The sequence below is a fragment of the Zonotrichia leucophrys genome, chromosome 15 (genome assembly GCF_028769735.1).
Source record: "Zonotrichia leucophrys gambelii isolate GWCS_2022_RI chromosome 15, RI_Zleu_2.0, whole genome shotgun sequence".
Taxonomy (NCBI): Eukaryota; Metazoa; Chordata; class Aves; order Passeriformes; family Passerellidae; genus Zonotrichia; species Zonotrichia leucophrys.
Genome location: NC_088185.1, coordinates 3,005,391 through 3,030,998, shown reverse-complemented (window position 1 = coordinate 3,030,998; position 25,608 = coordinate 3,005,391). Strand labels below are relative to the sequence as shown.

The following is a 25,608-nucleotide window of genomic DNA, read 5'->3' as shown; positions in this document are numbered from 1 at the left end:
CCCAGTTTAACAATCCTGTGGTTTGAACAACGATTAAAAATAACATGACTAGCAAGAATGCAAAAAACAACTCCTGTCTTGTGAGATGTATTTGAAACTCTGACTCGCAGTGAAGTGTAATTGTACTCCAAGTTTGCACAAGACACTTTTGCCCATGAAAAATACAACACAATGTGACTTGGCTTAGCCATCCTCACTGCAGGCTGAGTTAAACTGCACTGCCTTGCAAAAACAGCAGAACAGTGCTTCTGATAACCCAAAGTAGGTTTGATAGTTTAAGGGGACATACCACTGTCCCTTTAACCATTCTGTCCCTTTATAGGATCCTGGCATATTATCTGCCTGAGCTGTGGGCACAGCAGGAAGATCTGCAAAACACAGCTCCCACATCTTCACAGATCCAGTTACACAAGCAAAGCAGCAGTGCCAGTTACAACTCAGTAACAAGATGAAATCATGTGCCAGCCCTCAAAGAGATTGATCTCTCTGGGCATGCAATGCTGATTCCCATTTCTTCTGTCACAGCACTTTACATTCAACCTCTCCCCCATCCAATTCAAGTTACAAATCTCACATTGCTCTCTGAGGCACAGAACATTAAGGTGTCTAACCTTAATTAAGGCTTAAGCAAGATTTTAGATTGCTCGTTTTTAGATTGCAATCAAAGCAAGCTACTGCATGTTACAGCTTTGTTATCTGCTCTGGGTTCTACAAGCATAAATATTGCCACTTCTCAGTGGTGTTACCTACCCTGACCAAACTTGAAAGATCTTCATCTTTGTGTTTCTGTAACTGCAAAAGGAGAACAGAACAGATGGTGAAGTCAGAATAAGTCCTGTATGTGCCAGTGGAAGACCTGATTTTGCAAAACTTTTAAGAGCCAATCATGCACAATCAGTCCCAGCACAATAATTTTTAGTTCAGTGGAACTAATCAGAGAGCATGTCTGTACCAGCTTATCATCTGTTTTAAGTACTCTTGCATGCCAGAAAAACTGATAGAAAAACTCAAAAAGCAACAACATACTGATCAAGCTCAAGCAAACTACTTTCACCATGTAAACCAACAGACCCTTTTCTTGAAGTATGTTCTCCACTTGTGGTATTCCCTAATGACTATTTCAATTCTTCGTTTCCAGTATTTCCCCTCTGTTGCAATGGCCTGGGAACACAAACACATACCATGAATTACACGGAATCACACAAGGGCTGAATATTCAATACATTTCCAAGCAAATATTCAGGCATAAAAAATGCAAAAGAAAGCATGCTGATTCTGTTTGAGCTCATGTATCAGCAGCCCACACTGTCCCAGAGTTCAGCTATCACAGAGCAAATCTGACAGTACTAACTTCATCTTTCCCACAAAAACCAAACACGAGGGGACATCTGACTGCTCTGTCAGCATCTCCCACAGCAGCTCAACCATAAACAAGAGTTAAGAAATGGCAAAAAAACCCCCCTTAAAAATTAATTTACTGAAATATAATGTATAAAGCACACAATATCCTGTGAATTTCACAAGATCACATGCACAGACACACACATAAGCAAAAGCTGCTATGAATGACACAAAGCAATAGAAATCTGATGTCCAGCTCAGGGGGGACCTTGCAGGCCACACACCGATGGCAACAAAAGGATCACACGATATGGGTCTTCAATGTATCACAGAGAGCAGTGTGTAAGTTGGGGAGAGCAGACTAATGAGAGCCTTAACTTTGTGTTCGAGGGTCACTTTCAACACAAACATCAACACTGTTCTTTCAAAAACCTGAGACAGTTCCACAAATTCATCTGGAACTCCTCTGAGTTATAAATTACTCTAGAGTTATGCAGTATAGAGAGAGCCACATATTGCCACATCAAGGGCCTCACTGGTTTTCTGCAAGGAGCCAGAGGGCAGATGTTAGTTTTCATTTATGTTTACAGGAGCACAAAAATGAAAGAACACAAACTCATATTTGATCTGTCTGTGAAACTACTTCAGCACAGAAAAAGAAATTGCTTGTTCTCTTGAAACCACACCTCTCCAATTACATAAAATACAGAAACTCTCCCAGGGTCACTTAGATTCAGTCCTGAAAATAGTCATCACTGATTTCCCACCGACTTCCAGTCAGAAGACAGCAGTGGCTGTCAAAACCTTAACTATTCAAATAGCATTCTGTGATTTATGATTCATTAAATTACAACATTAACATAAGTTACACAGATAACAAATGTCCTTCTGCTTGCACCTTGATCATCCTAATGTGATGAACTCACAAAACCGGGTTCACTCTGCTTTTAATGGTTCCTTCTAAATCACACCAGAGCACAGACTGGCTATGCTGCCCTTGTTCCCAGCAGACCAGAAAATCCTGTTCCAAGCTCCAGAGCTCCTGGGCTGCTCCCAGGCTTTCCCACACACCTCTGGCCGCCGGTGCTCATCCACGTCCACGGAGCCGTCCAGAGGGGTGACAAAGTGGCACACGGGGTTCTTGCGCTTCTCCAGGTCTGAAACAACAACGCAGGGCGGGTGCTGAGCACGGGCAGGGCCTGCAGAGCCGCCACTCCAGCGCCAGGTGCGACGGGAGCTGGCCGGGGCTCCTGCCCGATGGACAACACACACAGCGAGCTCCCGGCTGTGCTCGGAGCACTCAGCACGTCCCAGTGTGAGTACTGCCTCTGGAACATCTGTCCTGAGCTAAATGAGCCTTGCTTGGTCTTATCCTATGCAAGCTGTTCCAGCTCCAGAGCTCAGTCCCCAAGGGGACTGGGTGCCAGAAGCCAGCTCGCTCTCAGACCAAGGCCGCGGGTCAGCCCCTAGCAAGCAGGGAGATATTCAGCTCTTAGTGATCAGGCAGCTCTTGTGATTTCAGCTTTGCTTGCTAGGTAGCTTTTCCCTTGGCCTAAGGCTCCAGCAGACGGCAGAGAGAGGAGAAGCAGAAGACACTGGCTGTTCCACGAGTGTGGCTTTATTGGAGGGTCTGTGAAGGGTCTCAGCTCTTCTTCTTCCCAGTTAGTAGGGGTACAGTGTGCTACTTTTATACCCTTGGCCTGGATCCAATCCTGACCAATGGCAAAGGTGTTAGAGTGACCATAAGTGACCAATGGTAGGGTTTAACACAATATTGCCTTCCATGGCTATAGGGATAAGGTACAAGGCGGATGTCCCTGGAGACAGGAAACTTCTTTGCTGCTGTGTCAGCATTCTATTCTCCAAGGGGCCCTGGCTAAACCTGAGGGGTTTACTACAACGAGCACATCCCCGAGCTTTTCACCACACAATCATTTCAATTCTCGTGTTCTCAGCGATGTCTCAGGGAAGACCCGCCCCCAGCACGGTACTTACACTGCATGTACCAGGCCCTCCAGATGGCGTTATTGAGACGGATTTTATCTCTCCACTGAAGCTTCAATCCCTTAAAATTTTTCCATTTTGGTGAAACCAACCTTCCACTGCAACAAAACAGACAACAAATCATTCTGCTTTCAGTTTTTCTTTCTCTCTTCCTTTCAAGACAAAGCATCCCCCTAAGCCAGCAGAACTCTCAACAGATGAAACAACAACAAGCCATGCTTGGCCAGTCACAACTTTTACTGTCCACAGCTCACTAAACCAGGAGCCAGAGATTAATCCAGTCCTCATGTGTCCCCCATAAGAACCAAGAACTGTCCCAACTGGTCTCAAGAATATCAGCAGGAATGCAATTAATTTCATCCACACTTTTCTCTTTGCCAGTATCTCACCTCTAACCCTCACCTATGAGCTTCCACCAACTGGGATTGAATTATTTAAAATTAAGAGGCTTCTGAATGTTTGGTCAGATACAGTTCCATTCGATTTTCCAGGCTGGTAACACTGGAAAGGAGGAATGAAATGCCAGTTCTGGCCCATGAAAAAATATAATCCACCAATTCTACATTGCTGGTAATCAGTGCTGGGCACAAAGGACTACCAGTAACTTTTCTCCAAGGAAAGGCAAGGCTGGAAAAAGAAATGGTTTATGCATGAATGCTCCTGGGAGGTGGAAGGGACATGGAAGGAAAGAGGAAGAAGCATCAGGGACTCCAGTAAGCACTGGATAAACACAAACTCCCCAGCCCTTAAAACACACCTTTATGAATCATTAATCCATACTACTGACAAGGCAGAGGAAGTAGGAAATACTCCTAACACAGTAAATTTCAAGCCAGAGATTAAAGTATAGGAACTGTGCCTATCCCAGGTTTTCCCTCTTGTTTTGGGGGATTTTAGCCCCACATCTTCCAAGTTGATGCTTCCTGTGCTGTTTGTGCAACCTTGCTGTGAGGGAATTGGACCAGCAATACCAACCAACCCACACAACACCACAGCAAACAGGTTCACCTTGGCACCCCACGAGCATCAGGGCAAGGGGTGATGGCCAGGGAGGAGTGGCAGGAGTGGCAGTGTCACCAACACACACTCTGCCCTCTCAGAGAGGTCCCTGAGCACAGGGCCAGTCAGGAATGGTCTCTGCCATGGCCTGCAGTGGCACTGGGTGTGCCAGCACAGACAGTGCCCTGGCACGGGCCATCTGCCCCACACATTCAGCACAAATGAACTCAGAGAGGGATTATTTATCCTTAAAAGCTCATTTCACATTTAAGCTCTAAAATCGCTGTGCAAATAGAAGCACATCCTACAGAAGTGCAAGGCCCTTCCCTTGGCTCAGCAAAGCCCATGCACAGAGCCTGAGGGTGGAGAACTGATAATTCCCAGTTTCCTATTTGGTCTGGGAAACCTCCCTCCCAACAGCAGCTCTTTTTAAAGAAACCTTTTAATAAAACTTGCAAGACTGAAAACAAGAAGTCCTCAGCTTAAACAAAAGCCACCAGAATGCCAGAGCTGCCAATAACAGGATATTAGACTAACATTTTTTCAGGTATTTGGCTCACCATTTCTTTCCTCCCTTGCTGACACCACAACTGCTCTCACACTCAGGTACTCCCACAACTCTGACAGTAACAGAGGAGCAAATGCCAGGCTCCAGCCAAGAGATAGGTCATGAAAATCAGCTCTGCTCTTTCAGTTTTACTACTATATAAAATGTCAGTTGTGGCAACAGGTTGTAGCAATGCATCAGTAAATGAGTTGTTGCCTGATTTTAACTCCTCGTCCTCTTTAAAAATAAACTGCAATGTTCTTGTATGCACAAGGAAGCGGAGATTAGGTATGAACTGCACTAAAAGGATAATTCCCAGCAGCAAGGGAACAGCTGAGAGACCAAGCTGTGAGCCCTGTCCATGCCCAGCTGCCCCTTTGGGGCTTAGCTGTACACTGGACTATGCACAAGGCTCTGCTGCAGCCTGTGGGACGTTGGTGCTTGATAAAAATAAACAAAATTTGGTACACAAAATAGAACATGAGCACCCCCAAGACAAGCAGACTTGCTGGAGCAAGCAACTTCACTGACTGGGAGTGAGAGCAAACCATGTCAACTATTAGCAAGAAATAAAAAAAATTATTGTTAATATATTTGTGCTGTCACTGGGCTTTAAGGCACTGTATGGTCACAGACATTTAGGAAATCCTCCTGCATTATTTCTTTTCAGTGGTGCATCCATATGCCGCTCTGAAATATATCTCCCAAGACTCCATTTCTAAATTTCAAGATTTTTAGTTAATGGAAAATCTCCAACTAGTTCATGTCACTGTTACCCAGCCCATGTGTCAGGGCAGAGTGGATCTCACACATTTAATATTTCTCCCATCACTGCAAACCACCCCAACACCTTTGGCGTTCCCTGCACAGCAGCTCTGCCCCAGAACCACTGCCCACCTTCTCTTCCCTTCCAAACCCAGACTAAGCCCATCTTTTCCTGTTCCTCATCTGTACATTAACAGTCTGGAGACAGGAGATGAACGTGCTGATGCATCACCAGCACTGACAAAGTGCCCACATGCCTTTGACTAAGAAATCTGTCAACTTAATGTTCATCTCTTCACAGCTCTGTGTGACTCGACAGTTTGCCAAAGCAACTAAACTCTAATAATCTGCACTCAGAATAACAAGAGCAAATGCTTTTCTATAAAAAGACTAAAAGGAACTGTAATCAAGTCTGGTACACTCCTTGCATCTTCAAAGAGCTAATTAAAATTGGAATTAAAACATAAATAGTTTAAAATATTTTCAATTACATTCTTAGAAAATGCTAAACAAGACTAGTACATCAAAAGAAGGAAGTGATTAAGAACCTATTCTTAAAATAATTATTATTTTTAGTTCCCATGGGAGCAAAACACAAGTCCAGCTTGAGGTCATAAGTGAAACGACTTCAACCTCAGTGGAGAGTAATCAGCATGAAGCTGACAACAATATTTAGACGCTATTCCAAATTCCAAAGTCAATGGAAAGTCAATTACTTTGAACAGCACTGTGACTGAGAGCAGCTGCCTAACAGAAAGCAGTCTTCACATTTTAAAGCAGCAAAACAACAACAAGGAAAAAACCCAAACAACTGGAGAGACCATGTGGCTGCTGCTCCTGCCTGTTCTGTAAGACCACACCAACTCCTACAGCAAATGTGGAGCATCCCAACAGGGGGATGGTCAGCAGGAACCTGCAGCACAAGCCAGGAGCACAGCCTGGTCCAGAGCTGCTGCAGCTCTGCAGGGACGCTGCTCCCTCACCCAGGGATGCTGCTGCCAACAAGGGGAGCAGGAGAACATCCCAAGGGAGAACTGGGCCCCACAGTGCCTGGTACGAGCCAGGACAGCTGCAGCCACAGCCTGTGGGAATGCTGTGTTTTGCGGAGAAAAGAAGAAACCTCACAACTTGTAAAAGTTGTAAAGCCCGGTATGCTTTATTACGACGCGCGCTGGACGCAAGACTCCCTAAAAGGGCATGCGTACCCTTGAAGATTTCAGACCTCTTTTTATCTCCCTTCTAAATGCATATGCATACAGTTTCACAATAAGTTCATACATATTCATCTTGCATGACACTTAGCACTAATTTTTCTTTATCGGAAGAATTCTTAGGTCGGGGGCAGATTGACCTCGTGGTTTTTCTGTTTTTCTTTCTCTGTCTCTTTGCTGTCTCTGGAACGCGGCCTCTCTTTCAGCTTTAGCTCTACAGACTTTTCACCTCTCCCAGACACTTCACTTAGTTCAAGATAGATCTTTACTCTGTCTCAGCTGGTGCTGCACGGGGAGCCAAGCTCTGGGTGCATCCTGCAGGGGATGCTGCTGCCAGCAGCTCAGCTCACTAAGCAAGGCTGAAGAATCGGTGACTTTCATGTTCTCCTCACTATCACACACAGATCAAATCAAATGCTGATGGGTGACTCTCACGCTGCATTCCAGCAGCTCAGCTCAGTCTCCCATGTAGAAATCTCCACCTCCCAGGTCTAAATGTCCTCATCAAGTGATTTGATCCCAGCAAACCAGCCAAAAGAGCTCCAGCTCAGCAGCCAACAGAGCTGGAAATGCCCTTGGACACAGCAGCCCCAAGGTGCTTTGGAGGAGTCCTGGGGCTGTCACGGGAGGGGCACCCGAGGCTGCCACTGCCCTCCATTCCCAAGGTTTTCCACCTGCAATTCCCCACCTCAGGAATGACACCCTGGAACTGAGATCCAAGCAGGCAGGCAGATAACAGGCACTGATCTCTCACAACTCTCCATTTCTAAAACTCCAGTGAAAGCAGCTGTGTTTTAAAAAATTACAAACCTTCAAACATCACACAATTTGCAGCAAAGTACAAGAAAGACACATCCACTGTGAGAGTGTGACCTGATTCCCTTCAACACCTTGGATTTCTAAATTTTTCTTCAATCAACTGAAATGTAATTAGGGAGCAGGTTTGTATTCCAACAGTACCCTGACAGGATCCATTTACAAGCACAGTTTTGTCTCTGTTTTGTTCCAGGTTAATAACACTCAGTTAAAGATCTCACAGGTAGAGACAGGGCAAAGGTGTGACCCTCCTTTTTAACAGATACACGAGATGCCATTCACTGCTGCAAAACTGAAACCAGGAGCCCTCCCTAGCACTGAAACAACATCCAATTAATAACCTCAATGCAGAACTCCCTCCAACATCTGTAGAAACAGGATCAACTCTGAGATGAGATGACTCACAACAGAAGAATCCCCCGTTCTCCTCCCTTAATCAGAGGATTTTAAGATGGACTTCAGTCAGCACAAACCCACATGACACAAGCACCCTCTGGATTTGGGCAGAAAGGGACATTTATCTGCATGCAAACCCAGAAGAAATTTAGGGATTTTTCATTACTTATTAGTATTAAGAAACACCAGCATTTTATGAAACTGGTTTCTACAAAGAGCACTGAAAGGGCAGAGAAGTACACTTTAAAATATTAACAAAAATTCCATATATCCTCCATTTATCAGGCAGTTTAAATACATGTTGATTAAATGGAACTATATGGTATAGCATGGTAGAGCTTATGTGTTTTACACAGCTCAAATGCTTTATTCAGCTGTTGCTCATTCAATTTGCAGTTCCCCATTTTTTATCTCTTTCAGAAATGCTCACAACAGTACCACAGCCTCATGTTTAAATCCTTTTCTAACAGAAAGCAACAGGGAAGACTCTGCTGTAAACATCAGCCTGAAAAATCCCTTTTCCTGTTCAGAAAAATGTAAGTTCATTCTCCACACCATGACGTGCAAAAGTGGCTGAGCAGGAACTGCAGCTGGGAAGCGATCCTGGGATTGTGGTGAACTAAGGCTGCACCAAGTAAGAAGTTTTTAAAATACCCACTGAGGATCTCCTGCTTAAAATAAGGAGAGAGTGAATTACATGCCCGTGGCTACAAAGTGTGAGAGTGACACAGTAGAAGTGGGACATGGATTTTTTTGATGTGCTTTGCACATAAACCCCTCATTTCCACCCTCTCCTCTTTCACTTTTTTGATAGGCAGGGACAAGGAGAATCTCTGGCTACATTTGGCTCTCTAGCTCAGGAGTGTGTTGGTTTTTCTCCTCAGAGAGCACCTGGCCAAGATCTCTGGTACATGGAATTTAAACACAAACCTCCAAGCACTGTGGTTTGGATTCCACAGGCCTGTCCTGCTGCCCAAATATGCATTCCCAGCAGATGGAAAGCAGCTACTGCATGTCTGCAGGAATCACCAGAGTCTCATGTGCTATGGTTGTAAACAAATTATTTTGTTTTCAAATCTGAATTTTGTCAATTCAGTTTATGGGAAGAAGCTACAGAAATGTCCTTCGCTTTCCTGTTTAGGGAATGGATTCCCCCTGCCCTGATGTTAAACCAACCCTTTTTTGCCTTATTAGCTCCAGCCTCAAAAGCCACTTCCTCTGTGCTTCCCCCCAGTTCCTTCCTGTACACAATCATGACATTTTTTGAGGTAGGGTAAAAATTTTACTTTAATTACAGGTAATGGCAATGAGGCTCTTAATTTAAGTAGAAGACAAAATTCAGATTGATAGCACAGTAGCTAAACAGATTAGCTTTTTTCAGCAACACAGAAAAGGAACTTTCTGGCTTCTCCCCAGCATTTTTTTTTTAAGGCGTGGTTTTAGTTTGTTTTGTCATCTCCAATCTGTTTTGTTGGGGAGTTGGGCCTGTCAGCTCAGCTCTGCAAGAGCCAAAACTAACAGTATTTCCCCAAACAAAGGTTCATTCAGAGAATCAGATTATATGCATTGTGTGAGAGAGCAAAGGGGCAGGCAAGAGAAACCAAAACATTTCTACATGGTGTGAATGTGTGTAGGACTGGTGTGGAGATCACATTTTAACATCTCACAATTGCTACCAAAATTCATCCCAGCTGCAGCCTGAGGATACCAATCCCAGACAGAGCTGATTTTAAAAGGCAGATGTAGGACAGGTCATTTTCTTCATTACCTGCTCATCCTCCTGCAGCAGCAGCTCAGGGCTGTGGAGGGATTTTCTATTGCCCACAGACCACAAAGGACAGCAGGGAGCTTGGTGCTCAAGTTCAATTAAACACTTTAAAACAACCAAAATGTCCCCTCACTGTTTGAGTCACCACCTTTTAAAAATAATCCTTCCATCCTGAAGACAGAGATACTGGACCAGACAAATATTTTTCCTCTGTCAAGAGAATTAACTATTAAGAGCTGTTTAGAAAAATAAAAATAAAGATCAAATTCAGCCACTGGCAAACTGGAATTGCAACACCTGCCAAGAAACATGTTATCTAGACTGATTTCAAACAGGCAGGCTCAGGTATGCACCTCCTGAAATGGAACAGGAAAGTGAAAGGTCAGCTGTGTGCCTGAAGCAAATACTCCTGCCCCAACAAATCCGCAAGAAATGTTGATTTATTTATATTAGAAATTCAATGCTATTTTAAGCTTGGAAGTTGAATGTAATTTGCATAAATGCAAGCTTGCAGTGCCTTGGCTCTTGCTCTGACAGCCTGGTCTGTGCTGGAGTCAGGAATGACCAGGCTGGTGCTGTGTCAGGGCAGCAGAAAAATTCCCATTTTGGGAGCATCATCACACCCACCCTGACGGGTTTTCAAACCACCACCACTGTGTCAGTCAGGGAAAGGATCTCTTGCTGCAGTTTTAGTGCAGCACAACATGGCCAGGGTGAGGCTGCAGGCAGCTGGGAAATGCCTGCACCAGAGGCAGGCTCCATGCTGGTTATGAAAGGGTGAAAAGAGCACAGGGCAAACACAAAGATCAGCACAAATATCAAGGAGACTTGAAGGCTATGGTGTCCTTCAGCCAGTGGCTATTTAAAGACTCAGAGTATTTAGACAGTTTCTCATTTCCAGTCAGAAATCAAAGGATATTTCTAGAAATGTTCCTGCTTTTCAGACACTTGTCCAACAGTGGCTCACTTTAGTACAGAACTGGAACAGCAAGAAAAGAAAAAAGCTGCTTAAGTACTGTCATTAATAAGTCAGCCAAAAGGCTGAGAAAATGGGCATTGCCATCACACCTGTCACTGCTGACCCTCCCCAAACCTCTGCTGTCTTCAACTTTGTAACTTTATAAATATTAACACTTTATAAAAGGCCACACACTTCCACTGCCAAAAATCAGGACCTTCTTAAAGAACCACCAGAAATCCTGTCATGGAAAAAGCAGCTGACACACAAAACTCACAGAGTGCTCTGAGCTCCAGGCTCAGGCACATCCCACCCCTCTCACTGCCCCAATCTGAAATGCCAGCATGGAAAAGCAGCTGCCCATGGGCACAAAGTGTGTCAGTGGCAAAGCAAGGACACAACAGCAGCCAGGCATTTCCCAGCCACACACCCCACACCAGAAATGCCACGAGGAAGGGTAAGATTTAGCAAGGATCTGATTTACATTTTTCACATCAGATCAGTACATTTGGTTTTATTTCTTTTTTCAATACATTTTGTCTTCCTTATTTTTGAAGTGCTTCCTATGTTATGCATGGTGGAAAGTGTCATTTTTTAGTGCTGCTTCAATATAAAGGGAAGTGATCCTACTTATTTTAGTGTCTTGAAATTTTCCACTTCTTCCTAAGACTTGATTTTGGCCACTGGCTTTTCATCAACCTTCTCAGAATCTCGATATTCACTACAAGGAGCTGTTTCCCAACACAGATGATCAGGGACTGATGGGTTCTGCAGTACACATCCATTATTTAAAAGGATGGTTGTTGGTGAGGCACCCTCTTGAATGGAGAGCTATAAACGTGTCAGAATCTTTTTGATCATTAAGGTCCCAGCCTAGATTAATGAACTGATCAAGCTGTGATGATCTGGGACTTAAAAGATTTTTCACACACGGAGCTTCTGAAAAAGCCAAACAAACCCTATCAGTGTGGCAGATCAGCCCAGCTCTCAGAGCAGCACACATACCACCGGAGCCCAGAGCTGTTTACCATGCTGGAGAAACCCGAAACCAGCACTTCTGCCACAGAGGATACTGTAACATTCTCTGAACAACGTTACATCCTATAAATACACTGCAAGACTTCAGGGATCTTATTCTGAAAGCGCCTTACAGGTTTGGAAAAGCAGAGATGCTCTCCCAGCTCTCCCCCTGTGACACAAAGCTTTCATCCCAGCTGTCTGCAGCCTGAAAAACACCAGGCTGCTTCCCAAATTCAGTTCTTACAGACTCAAGGCTGCAACAGCACACACAGCTTATTCAAAGTTTACATAAAAGCTGAACCAGAAACTACACAAGAGGCAGAAGCAGGGTAAAGGCACCATTGTGTTACTACTGAAACTACTCAAAGACCAATCAAAATCCCTTAGAAAGATGATGAAGGGAGGAAACTCCTTCCAGAACTCACATGGAACAGCCTGGAATGTGGAAAAAAAGAAAGTCTCTAAAAGGTCATGCACAACTCACAGGGAAAGTCTCCTCTTAGACCTTTTCTGGATCTGTGTGCAAACAAGTGCTCTGGCAATGCTTCACCAACACCAGCCCTTCAATTCACAGTGAACACCCCACTGCCATGGGGGCACCACACCTCAAACACCACAGCAAAACTCCCCAGGACCCACCACCCAAAACCACAGTCCCAGGATGTCGGATCTCAGGATCTCAGTCCTGAGGTGCTGAGCCACCGAGACCACCTTGGGGGGCTCGGGAGTCCTGGAATGTTCCAGAAGTGTCTGGTGGCTGGACTTTGGTCCTACACAGGAGACGACAAGGATGAGGACTTCACCGGGGTGAATGGTGAAGGGATTAGTTAATTAGAGGGTGAGACACAAAGTTTAAGATTTATGTACAGGGGGGTTTAGAGAAGTAAGATGGAGGAATTGGGGTGTGTCCTGTCCTCCTTCTGTTCTTCTTCTGTCTCCATCTTCTTTGGTGATGGTGGCATTTTTGGATTGGTTATTACTGAGAGTGCACCGAGTAATAAGAATAAATGGTATTGGGGAAAAATGATAAATATTGTACACGTAACAATGGGTATAAAGATACGTGGCTGCCCCGGAGGGCAGGACAGTGTGCTCATGGCTGACTGCTGAGCAGACCTCTGTCGGGCTGAAAGAACATCTTTTAGATAAACAATTAATAAACATAAAAACCGAAAGAAGAACTGAAGCCTCTTCTCGTCCTTCGATACGCGGGCTGCCCCAAGGCCACCTCGGGCCTTTCCAGGTCCCTCAAACAGGATGAACATTTAGAGAACACAGAGTGGAAAACAAACTTCCCCCTCTGGGTCACAAGCCAGACTGGAGCTGTGAAGATCTGTGGATCTGTGTGCTGCAGTGCAGGAGGGCTGTGAGTGACCCTCCTGCATTAACTGGGACACAGCGCTGGCAGGGAAGCAGCTGATAAAGCTCATGCCACACAATCCTCACCACACTTTTCCCAGATGGCTCCTGGTGCCTTTCTAGGATTGGACAGGCCAAGGGCAATGCCAGGTTCCCACAGAGAGATGGAGAGATCAGCCCTGTCCTTGGTGGCTCTGCTGAATTGCTGGATCTGTTACTTTATAATGATGGTGGTTATGGTAACGATGCACAGCACAGGGCACTGATGAATGTCTCATAGCAGTTAACTCCCAAAAGCAATATTTAACCTCAATATATGTGGTGAGTGTCAGAAGAAGACCTTGTTTTATTGCATGACACCCTTATAAAGTCATTCCTTTGCTCCCAGTAACCACCATGATTAAATATCAAGCAGCACCATGGTTCAGAAATTCCCATGCCATTCACCTGTGCACCAGTTAAAAGACATGTGTGGACTGACTTTCAAACAGACTGAGATGGTTTATGTCCCAAAGCAAGTGGTGACTTCAGCAGTAAAACATGTGACAGCATCAGCACTTTCACAAATCTTACCACAAGCAAAACAACAACCAAGTCACTGAATGACCCTCACTCAAGTCTTCTTTGAAGCAGGTTTCTCCTACATCACAAAAAACCAGTCCCAACCTTCATTCTGTAGAATCCTTTCCTGGGGACATGACAGTCCCTTGGGAAAGCTCATGTGGAAGGTAAATAACACTTTTTACATGTTTATTGCTACAGAGAGAAGCAACCTTTCAGAATTTCCTAGGATCTACCTCCATATTTCCAAAAGCCTGTTACATGCACCCAGCCTGTAATCACCACATGCCAAGCTTAGACACCAAGCCTACTAATGTGCTAATAAAAACTGCTAATAAAAGTTTTAGTCTCCTTAAGCTCTGCTAAGATTTTTACTGGAGATTTGAGGGTTCTACTTGTACAACTGGATACTAAAAACAGATGGGATCCACGCTGAGTTCCTAAACAACAGCCTTCACAGACCCAAATTTTATTAGAAACAGTAATGAATTAGCTTTTATTGCAGAATTCTATGCATCTACTTGCAGAGCTAAGCTCTGCTCTTCAGTTACATTTGCTGATTTGATAAAGTAAGTGAGTGCAATCTTATCCCATGGTTTTCTCTAAGGGTTAACAATTCCACACAGCACGACAGACCAGGATTTAGGAATGCCTCTGGTTCCCGTGCAGTTTTGCTGCAGATTACCCTTCCTCACTGGAAGGATGACTCAGGTCACAGTGTCACTGCAGTCACAAACACACTGGCTCTGTGCTTGCACAAGACCATGGAATCCCCAGCACCCTCAGGCAGCAGCTCAGAATGGGGCAGCTGCCACAGAGAGCGGGCACAGGGAGCAGGCACAGGCACAGGGAGCGGGCACAGGGAGCGGGCACAGAGAGCGGGCACAGGCACAGAGAGCGGGCACAGGGAGCGGGCACGGGGACAGGGAGCGGGCACAGAGAGCGGGCACGGCCACAGGGAGCGGGCACGGCCACAGGGAGCGGGCACGGCCACAGGGAGCGGGCACAGGGACAGAGAGCGGGCACAGAGAGCGGGCACGGGCACAGGGAGCGGGCACGGGCACAGGGAGCGGGCACAGGGAGCGGGCACAGGCACAGAGAGCGGGCACAGGGAGCGGGCACGGGCACAGAGAGCGGGCACAGGGAGCGGGCACAGGGAGCGGGCACAGGGAGCGGGCACAGGGAGCGGGCACAGGCACAGGGAGCGGGCACAGGCACAGGGAGCGGGCACAGGCACAGAGAGCGGGCACAGGCACAGGGAGCGGGCACGGGCACACTCTGCCCTTATCTGCAGCTCCCAGAGACCAAAGGCTGCCTGGAATTTTCTCCCAGCTGATACTCAAACACTGTACAGCTACCCCAGCACCTGGCACCTGCTTTGGCAAGGGCTGGAGGAAGCCCCACCCTGGGTGCCACAGGTCCAGCAGTGGGTGAGCAGGTGCTTGGGGAAGGGTCACAACAGGACCAGCTTGTCCCCAGGGTGTTCCTGCCACCCCCAACAACCAGCCCCTCCCAGCTCTAAGGAAAATGATATTAGCAAGTACATGAACTCACTCCCTAAAAGTGAACTGAAGAACTGCACAGCTCTTTTTGCTGTTTACAGACACTTTCCCCCCAGGTGAGTGTGTATATTGATTTGGCAGGACTCTGCTTTGAAAGGGAGGGATAAGGACATTTTTAATAGAGAACAGCCACTATGGTGACTGCTCAACAGCTTGGATGCCCCAGGTTTTGGACAGATTGTGAAATAATTGCTTTGGGAAACCAAAACAATCTCTGGTGTCAAACATGGTTGCTCATAATTACCTGAAGTGAGTGCAGTTCCCTCCTTGAGGATATTTGTATTCCTGATCAAGTCAGTTCTCCCATCCCAACACTTCATTTGAAATAAGCTGACAACATTCAAAGAGCTTCTCTGGCTCGGTAACAGATCTAAATATTTCACAACCATATCCAAATCCCTTGACTTACTCCTTCCTTTCTAAAAGCTTTATATCCTCTAATTCAGAAATGTAAATTTTCTATGTTTCCAGGTGGCAAACCTCCTCTACAACCCCTGCACTCAATTTTCTTTCTCAAAAGCTGTGTTTCAAAGAGCAAAACCAAGCAGTTGATTCCCTTTCACTGCTTCATGCTTTCCCACATCTGGCACACCCCCAGCACATTTTCTATCCAAGTTCCCTCAGCCTCCATCCTGTCAGGGACAGATGTTTACCAAGCAAACAGAAATTTGGACTAAGCTGTGCAGACAGCAACGTGCAGGAGTTCATACAGGGAACGGGGATACATTCTCTGGACACTGTACAGGACCAGCAAACACGAGAGCAGGGTATGAACACCCAGACCTGTGTGCTGCTCACAGAGAGCACAGCTCAGAGCCCTGCCTGGATCCACAGCTCAGCAGCACCAGGCTCTGCTGTGCTGCCTCTCACTCAGACACTGGGAGCTCTCCTGATGCAGCTGGCACTGTAAATGCTGCTAACAGAGCTTGACTAGCCATGGCTGAGTGTACTCAGGCTACAGCTTCAATGTAAACATACAGAAATTCATCAGGACGAGCAGAGAGTGAACATCCAAGAACAAAACAAATGATATCATTCTTTGCTCTGGGAAACGTGGCAGCAGACAATATCCATATCCAATGAGTGGCAGATCAGAAATGCAACAAGATCTCCCCCTGCCCCCTTCCAGTTTGGTACTAACATTTCTTCTCTAACAGCTGCCAGACCCACAAGCTCAGGTACTTCCTTTTCACCTTTTTTGTTTTCTTTTTTATGTGCATGCCTTTCCTTTTTTACCTTTATCACTTCTGCCTCCAAAGTAAGGGCTTTTATCAGCTAACCCAGGCTGAATCAAGTGTCACACCACAGCACCAAAAGCAAAAGGCTCCATGATAAAAAGATAGCAAAGAGCAATCATGGACTTCAAAGAATTACAAAGACATGAGAAGTTCTTCCACAATTCTTGCTCCATTTGGTCTCTGTCTCCTTGTGAATGGTGTGGATAGTGAGAACAAACTAGATTTAAGAACAAACTAAAATCTGGATGGAAGATGCAGCATGAAGAGCTGAGCAGAAGAGCCTGTGATGGCTCACATTCACATCAACACAGTGAGTTATTTTTAGGTCTATTGTGAAACCCCACATTCCAGCTGCTCCAAAGATACACCAGTACTACCACAGAGGCCTGGGCTCTGCATCATCACCCTGGCAGGCTGGAGTGAGTCTAACCCTTGCCCTACATAAGAATTTTGGTGCCAAGGCAACCAAGTCCCTGGCACAGCTGGGGCAATGTGGACAAGAAGTGTTTTGGACAAGCTCACACGGGCAGGGGAAGGGTTTGGCTGCTGGATACAGAAGTCACTGAGCTGCTGCAGCCTGGCCAGAGGTCTCCCAGCCTGGCCAAGGCCACTTCAGCCATGGTGTCCTTGAACTGCTGCAGGCACAGCACTGTTACCATGGGACCTTGAGGGAAGGGAGAGTAAACAAAGCAGCAGAGGAAAGGAGGCCAGGATTTCGAGTAAAACACCCCATGCCACAGAATTCTGAAAACAATCAACGTGACAGATTCCAGAAGCAAACCTCCCTCGTGCCTCTGCAATGTCTGCTGGAATCCTGTTATGCAGACATGTCTCTCATAAAGAACAGCCCTGCTGACCTCTGAGGACTAACAGCCTCCACTGGAGGGATCAGTGAACAGAAGAGGCCCCATCCTGCTTACCTGTGCTCCTGCAGATCCTTTCTAGGCAGCAGCACGAGCTGCACCACAAACTCCTCAGAACAAAACACTCACACACCTTTGTTCCTTCGCTCCCTCTGCCTGGCAGGACACAGGACCAAGGTCCTGCACTCACCACAGGATTCTAATGGCACTACAGGCTCTGTGTTCACTCAAGCTCTCAGCACAGACACTTTGAGGACCCACATCAGCAGGACTCTCTCAATACCAGGGCAGATGCAGGACAAAGCCAGGAGGAGCAAACACCCCACAAAGTTCAGGCCAGGTCACACTTGCCAGCTGCCACCTTCCCCCCAGATCTGTAAACCCAAATACAAACAAGGCAGCTCCTATCTCACTTCCAAAACAAGTACCAGCAGCCCTCTTTCTCAAGAATGGCAAAAGGTTATCTGGATCTTCTCTCTACCCCCTCAGTCACCCTTAAGGCTCACTCTTCAATTCTTAATTCACAAGTAAGCCCCACCCAAAACCAGCAAAGACAAGGCCACCCCTGATGTCCTGAGATGGAAGAAGCCCTTTCAAGCTCACACAGGAACAGAACTGTAACGAGCATCAGACTCCTTTGCTTGAGTAAGGACAATTTCATTAACTAAGGGTCATCTCTCAACCAGTCTCCCTTGCTCCTTCAGCTGAAAGCAGCCTCAGCTCTTATTTCTGCTCTGAACCGTCCCCCCAAAATTCTGCTCTTTGCTCCCAAATCACTGGGAAAATGCACAGGGAAATAATGGTAATCTGCAATGAAAGAGAAGCACAAACATTACATACATACTCTACCCATAAAGATATTCTCTGCTTGCTCTGGTGTGGTGTAAATGAGCAACAAAGATATACCCAGAAATCCAGAAATCTCCCATTATAATTAAAAATAAAGCATTTATCTCTGTATGTAGGAAGACACTACCACACATAAAAAATACAGTAAGAAAAGGCATTAAATACAGCAAAAAGAGTTGTATCCATTCCTTCCTTGCACTACACCATCAGCTAAACTAGAAGTGGAGAGACTAAAAGGTCTCTAACTGTGCATTACTGCTGTAGATAATGTGCTGCAAACACAAAACCAAGGATAAAAAGCTCTCTAACAAGTCATTAAAATTTAACAAGTCATGTAAATTTTTCTGTGCTTTTCAGGAAAAGTGATCAATTCATTAAGCAGCAATGCTCAGCTACTTAACCAGCTGAACCCTTTGCTCACATCACAGCACATCCCCAGCCGTGTCAGGGCTAAGGGTTATCTGCAGGTCAGGAGAATCCTGGCCAAAACACACTGACATATCACTAATTGCAGTGAATCAGATTCTTCCACTAATAGCCTGCTCAGGATAATCCCAGCAGTGCCCTGCAAGCCCTTTCCATCTGGCATGTCACCTTTTCTCCTACAGCCCCAAAGGTGACCAAGCAGCCCTGAGTGGCCATGTCAGGATAACCAGCCAAGGGAAGGAATCTCCTCCCTGGGCCCAGATGGCTCCTGTGCTCCTTTCCAATCCCATTTTCTGTTATCCACTGATGTCACAGCTGGACAGCCAACTCACAACACTCATCTTTCACAAAGGTAACTGCTGCTGGGCTGGCTCCTAAGCAGCACTCAGGAGTTTCCATACCTTAAGGCACAAAGTGAAATCTGCTTAACAGAGAGGAGCAGGCAATTCCCCTGCAGCCATTCACACCGCACAGAATGGCCAAGGTGTCACATCCTTCAGTAGCTTTTCTGATGTCAGCAAGCTGCACATCCTCTTCTTCATCTCCTCCCAAATCTTTCCTCCATTTGTCCTCTTTCCTTTATTAAGTTTGTATCAGAGGAGTGATCTTTCATAGGGTTTCCTTTTAGACTCCTATGTCAGCTCACTTACACTTCACACCTTTGTTTCCCTCTTTCTGAAAGGCCAGCACACAGATCTGGGGCTCTGAATGTTTTGGTCATTTCAGAATGGAGAAAGGGAGGAAAAAGCAGTAACTGATTTATCTAAGATCAACAGCCAAGGAACCAAGGGTTAGTGAGGAGCTTTGAGCTTGTGTGTCATAGAGTAAATAAGCTGTGGCAAATGCACACCAGAACATTTCCCATGGCAATGGCTGCTTTACCCACCAAGGGATGGCTGCATTAATTCTATCAGGAGTGACACCAAGTCAGCGTGCTTTATGTTCAAAAACAACCAAAAATTACCTTCCAAGTCCCATTTGAGCAAACAAACAGAAATTATTTGAAAAGATTGTGTTCAGAATTTTTGTTCTGGTACTAAAACTATTAGAAGCAATTTCTAGAACCTTGCTTTTCCTAACTCTCTTTTCCAAGCCTTCCTGCTTCAGAAGCAGTGATAATAATGGAACTCTAGCTTGCACTAAAAACAATCACATTCAGGTTTTTCCATCACTGTCCGAAACACAAAGAACCAACTCTATTTTCTTTGGAGGCAACTGAAACAAGTACTTTTCCTAATCATCTTCATGATTGTTTCATGGACATGTTAAAGGTTTCCTTTCCAGAGCGAAAGGAAAATTGTATGAAAGCTGTAAAATATTTCTATAGCCATCAAAGAGTTTACAAAGCTTGTCTTTTTCCTCAGAAGTAGCTTAGAAGTTTTGTCTTTAAAGAACTGCTTGTGCCAATGATATTAAGATATCAAAGGACACATGAAGGAAACTGTAAATGCAATTAATTTCTGTATACAAAGAAAGGAAGTTGCAAGCATATAGCCTGTATTTAATTAAAAATAAAATACTAGATTAAACCCAAACTGGTCCAGGTTTCTCAGCTGATAAGGTTTTTTGTTGTTGTTCTGTTTTAAAAAGAGAGCCCTTTCTCTCCAACAGCAAAAGGCAGCAGGGCAGCATGAGCAGAGCCAAAGCAGGAACTGCAGATCTCCTGCCCCATCATCCATGACTTGTGGGTCCGTCCAGCTCATTCTCCCCTTCACCAGGCACACCTCCACCAAGTGCCTCCTATCTAACCCTCATATCACAGATCAAAGCATGGGGAATGAACACTGGGCTTCTCCAACTCCAGCCACACCTTCCACTGTCCATCCTCACTTTCCACATATCCTCCCCTTTCATTCCCATTTCTCCTGCCCTGAACAGCGTTACACCGCCATCACATTGTGATCATTCACCTCTGTCCTTTTATTCAAATCTCAGCTAAATCCATCTTCAAACTCTTTTCTTCCCCACAATCCCCACCAGGATGAGACCTCCCCTTCCCTGCTGCCATTCCCTGCAGCCCTGCCCTGGGTGTTTCCTCACCCACTGGGCTCAGTGAGTTTGTAACCCGGGCTCAAACCCACCCAGTCAGCTGAGACATCCTCTGTGTGACTTTGTGAGAACTTTGCAGTATCTCATTTTTGCTTTCCTGTTTCCATCCCTGTGGCCTCTGTCAACACCACACAGCTCTTTGTGTGGCTTTATCTCGGCCCTTCTAATTCACTCAACGCATTCCTCAAAGATTCCCTAATTTCACTCCAGATCTCAGCGAGCTTCCAGCCTCATTCCTTGCCCTTTCCACTCCTCCTGCTTCACAGCAGATCTCTGAGTGCGTTATTAGGGGGAAAATTCCACCCACCCATTACAACTTAAAGAGTTCACTCTCTCCTTCAAGCCTGTCAAAATGCCTCTGACATCCCAGAAATGCCCAGCCTTCAGCTCAAAATGGCCACAAAGCTCCCTTTATTCCTCCCCACCCCTTCCCAGCCTGCAGCATCACTAGATACCCTTTTGTTTGATTAACACTAATCATAGCTTAAGGACACACAGTCAGATAAGCAGCTGCTCAAGTGACTGAATATCAACTCTGCTTTCCACAAGAATGGAAATTTTTTTTCCCCCACATGGGAAAGTAACAAACAAGAATGGTTCAGTGACCTACTAAAGGGGTGTGTGGAAAAACATGAGTGAAGCCAAGACCTGAAATTTGGGTCTCTTGGCTTTAATTCCTCTTGCCACTCAGCAGAAAGAAATAAAAACAGGTAAGGGGGGGAGAACTGAAAATCAACATATTAACTTCTCTTGCCATTCAAAGCACATCATAATCATGCAGCACAAAATCTTCACTAAAAATAATGCCAAATCTCAAAGTTCAGCCACATTTTTTTCAGATCATGCAAAAGTTCTTGAGAACTGGCAGTCTGAGGACAAACCAGCTCCCTCTTCCCTATTTCAGCAATCCATCAAAAATGGTGATTACAAAATCCATGTTGTACTGAAGCCAGAAAATAACATCTGTTTACTGAGTAAAAACACAAGATGAGAACAACAACAAAACATGTAGATTAAATGGCAGATCAAAAGATGATAATGTGCTTTTTTAATGAAAAAGGTGACTCCTGTGCCCCACACCTCTACAGCAACACCCTGCCCAACCAGGCCCATAGAAACCAGTCTGCAGAGACACCAAAACAACCAGGAGCAAAACAAACAAAATTGTCCCTGTATCTAAAACCTCTGTCCACAGAATTTGTCTGCTCTTCCTGCAGTCATTTGTAGCCCTGAAGACAGCAAAACCTTCATCTGAACCAAGGCCTTCTCACACCAGCACTATGAAATGTTTACTTTGGCAAAGAAATGAGTCTGGCAGACAAGAACAGCTCAGCCACCTTTCTGCAAACTGTCCTGAGGTTCAAGGTTGTCAAGGTGGAATTTCAAAGTGCATCTTACACAGAGCTTAAAAGCTTGTGCCTATATCAAGCATTTGACATAAGCAGAGTAAGAGGCTCAGTCCTGACGTCCTGGTTCATAGTGCACCCTGAACACAGCATCCTTGCTTTGCAGGGACCTTACTGTGGTTAAAAAATACTTGGAACAGCAACTCTGCTCAAGTCTGGCTAAATTCAGAGGTGAATATAGGTGTTTTTATCAGAGTAGCTTCTACAAGCAGCATGTGAAATATGTAGCTGGATTGTGGAGGTTTTTAATCTCCCAGTGCCATCAGCAGTGCTGAGAACTTCCCCAAACACTGCACTGACAAAGAATGTGTGGCAAAGGCTCTGGAAACAAGCTGACCCCTCACGTCAGTCCACCGAGGAAGGGAATATTTTTGGCTTCCCTCTAGATGAAGTGAAGGAGTCATATTGCTAAAGAGGAGAGATGAAATCTAGAAATGACCTGGCAAGCTGCTCACAAGGCTGCTTTTGTCCCAGTTCCCAGAGCCCACTGTCCTGCCCTGTGCAGCTTCAGCAAGCAGATCCTGAGGGGTTTGCACAAGGATCTCACGCCAACCTTAACACTCTTACCTCAAGTACAACACCTGGCAGGCTCCTTAAGCTCTTAATAAGAGCTGAGAGAACTCTGAGGCTACTTAAGAATAAATGAGCCCACAAAGTCATCTTCACCTACCCTACCATGGCCTGTACTAAGATAAGCAAGGAATGACATAAATATACAATAGTTTAAAAGAGCACCACCCAGTGCATTACCATTAATCCTAACAAAGAGAAAAAATTCCTCTGTCTCAATCTCAGGGGAAAAAAACCTTCATGACAGGCTGTTATTGAAACATTTCTGAGTACAGTTCATCTTTGGGAAGTTACTTCTGGGTAATGCAATTATTTGGATAATGGTAAAGTTATTAGAGGGCTCTACTAAATTAAATATCAAGATGACATAACATTTTACTTAATTCTGTGCATGGTAGGTCATGTACCCAGGAGCACAGTTTCTCATTAGAAAGACCTTTGACACTGCTCATTCTCATTTTGAGAAGAACATTTTTTAAGATCTTTTTGCCTGCCTCCAACAAGTCAATTCTAGCTACCTACACGTCAAGGTCTGCAAGGTCACCTTGGTTTAAAGAGTTGATATGAAGGGGCTAAAAGAGGAAAACCAATGTTCTTTTACCTCTGTCAGTGTGGTACAGCTCCCACAATCAATCTCATGAGAAAAACAAGTTACATTTAGATAAAGTACGGCCCGCGTGACACCTGTTGTAAACCCCAGTGTTTATAAGTTACTTATTAATTTAAAAAATTGGTTTAATCTGCTCACTGTACAGGGGAGTATGCTATAGGCATGTTTTCCCCTCTGGAATGGCATATCTGAAATGAGACTTTTCAAGCTGTGCAACTGGATACGTGACTGAAACAGCTGTGATGAAAATTAGGATCATGTTGGCTTGTGCTGCTCAAAGGCACGAGGGAATCGCTTCCCTGGTGTTCACAAATAACTTTTTCTATCAGAAAAAGTTTCACTGTTAACAGCACAAAGCCAAACTCAAAAAAAATTTACAGCACAACGAGAAGAGCCCAGGTTTATGGGCTATGGATCACCAATCCGTGATCCAGCATAAATGTGGATGCTTCCAAACAAACCAGCCGAGGTAATGACCCAGGTAATGACTGAGGTAATCTAGAAAAGCTTTGCTTTCTAGCCCATCCACCGAGCTAATGGGTACCACACGTTTTACTGCTTCTCTTTAAAACTTTAAACACTGAAATGCCAGCAATGAGTGTCATGTGTAAATAAATACTCCACAGAGAGCTCTGCCACAGCAGCAGCTTCCCTGGGTCTGTGTTTAACACGGCTGCATCCCCCAGCTCTGCAGGCAGCTCGTGCCCCCAAAAAGCAAAACTCACACATCTTCACCTTCCTGTGTGACAGTTTTTGCTGTTGGTTTCCACAGCCCCAGTTCTTTTCCAGAGTGAATTTCTATCCAGCAAAGGCAGCATGGAAAACATTAACACGGAATCTGTGTGTTTTGTCAGTGCTGGATCTGACAGGCAATAAATAATGAGAAAGGTAAAGCTGAGGCAACAGCCACAAAAACATCCCCATAAACCAACCAAGAAAAAATCCAACCTGAGGAGAGAAATACAACCTACAGGCCCAATCATTTGTTAAAAAGACATTTCCCATTTCACAGCCACGTTCAACACCTCAAATCAGATTTTCCAGAATTACTTCAATCCTTTTTAGACCCAAGTTTACAATTGGTTTGCTTGGCAGATTTAAAAATCGTATCCCAAAGCTGCTGAGTAAGCAAGGCTGGATCTGGGCAGGATGCTTCAGGGCTGCAACTCAGCAAACCCTAAGGTGCCCAAGGACAGAAGCATTAAGAATGTGCTTTTCTTTGGCAGCCTCTAAGAAGATATTTTCTGCACCTTGCCTCATGCTACCACCAGCAGGCAGGATAAAATTATTTCTTCTGTAATAAATTTGGTGCTCCACTAATTCACCTACATCAGAGTTCAGTACTGTCAATCAGTGTAACAAAATTGTTCCTTTGCACCAGGTGTGATCCTCAGTTTTAAAATCCCAATGACATACCAGTGGAAGCACAAAATAAAACCAAGGTGACAGAGGCCGAGGAGCACATGCACATGAGCAGTCCAGTTCTGTCCTTCATAATCCCTGCAGCTCCTCTGCAAGTTCCTCCTAGCTTGTACAATAAAAGGTTTACTTTTTTTTTTTTTTGTAAGTGCAAAGTACTTAGATCCACTGTTGCACACACCTAATCTGAGGTTCAGTCTCTTGCCAGCAACTAATAACGTTCCTGGCCAATATTATCAAAATATTAATATTACTTACATCTTCAAGCTACTGTACAGAACAGATAGTTCTATTGTTTCCTCTTCATTGAGCAATACTTAAATAGATGAATTTGGGGTGGGCAAAGTTAATTTTCCTTTAGCAAGCTAAGGTGGTTCCTATAGATGAAAATAAATATTTCCGTTGATATGCCAAGAGGCATTTTCCATCAAGCCTTTTAATCAACTTCCAAAATGCGCTCAGCAGAGAACATCAGATTGGATCCGGTTTCTGCTATATCACACGGAACAAAAGGCTGAGCAGACACACATCTTTCCAAAACACTTCTACTCCACAGCTCTGCCTCCATTTTGGATGACAGACAAAGGGGATAAATGGGAATATAACGCCTTACTGAAGAGATGAAAAGCACAACCAAAGTCAGAGCAAAAGGTGCAGATAAACCCAGGAAGTGCTGCTGCCAGCTGCAGCCAGCACAGGAACAAAGGAAACAGCGACAGAGTCCGCTGGTTTGACTTTGTTATAAAAATAAAATTTGGGGAGGGGAAAATTGGCCGGGTTTCACATCGAGCGGGGCACTTTGCCCTTTAAGGGTTTCTGTTTAGCACCAGAGGCTTCCACTCGCTCCCAGCCCGGCCGCGGGATGCTGAGG

At 45.1% G+C, this 25,608-nt stretch overlaps 1 protein-coding gene across 2 annotated transcripts in view; it reads right to left on the bottom strand.

The window, feature by feature from the left end:
• MLXIP (MLX interacting protein) overlaps positions 1 to 25,608 on the bottom strand; it is a 45,120-nt gene that overhangs the window by 18,845 nt on the left and 667 nt on the right. For both annotated transcript variants that reach the window (XM_064726741.1, XM_064726742.1), the window contains exons 2-5: positions 3,337 to 3,443; positions 2,413 to 2,498; positions 1,072 to 1,161; positions 751 to 792 (exon numbers count right to left, since the gene is read on the bottom strand). In XM_064726741.1, the coding sequence (XP_064582811.1) occupies positions 751 to 792; positions 1,072 to 1,161; positions 2,413 to 2,498; positions 3,337 to 3,443 (325 nt within the window). The remainder of the gene's footprint in view (positions 1 to 750; positions 793 to 1,071; positions 1,162 to 2,412; positions 2,499 to 3,336; positions 3,444 to 25,608) is intronic.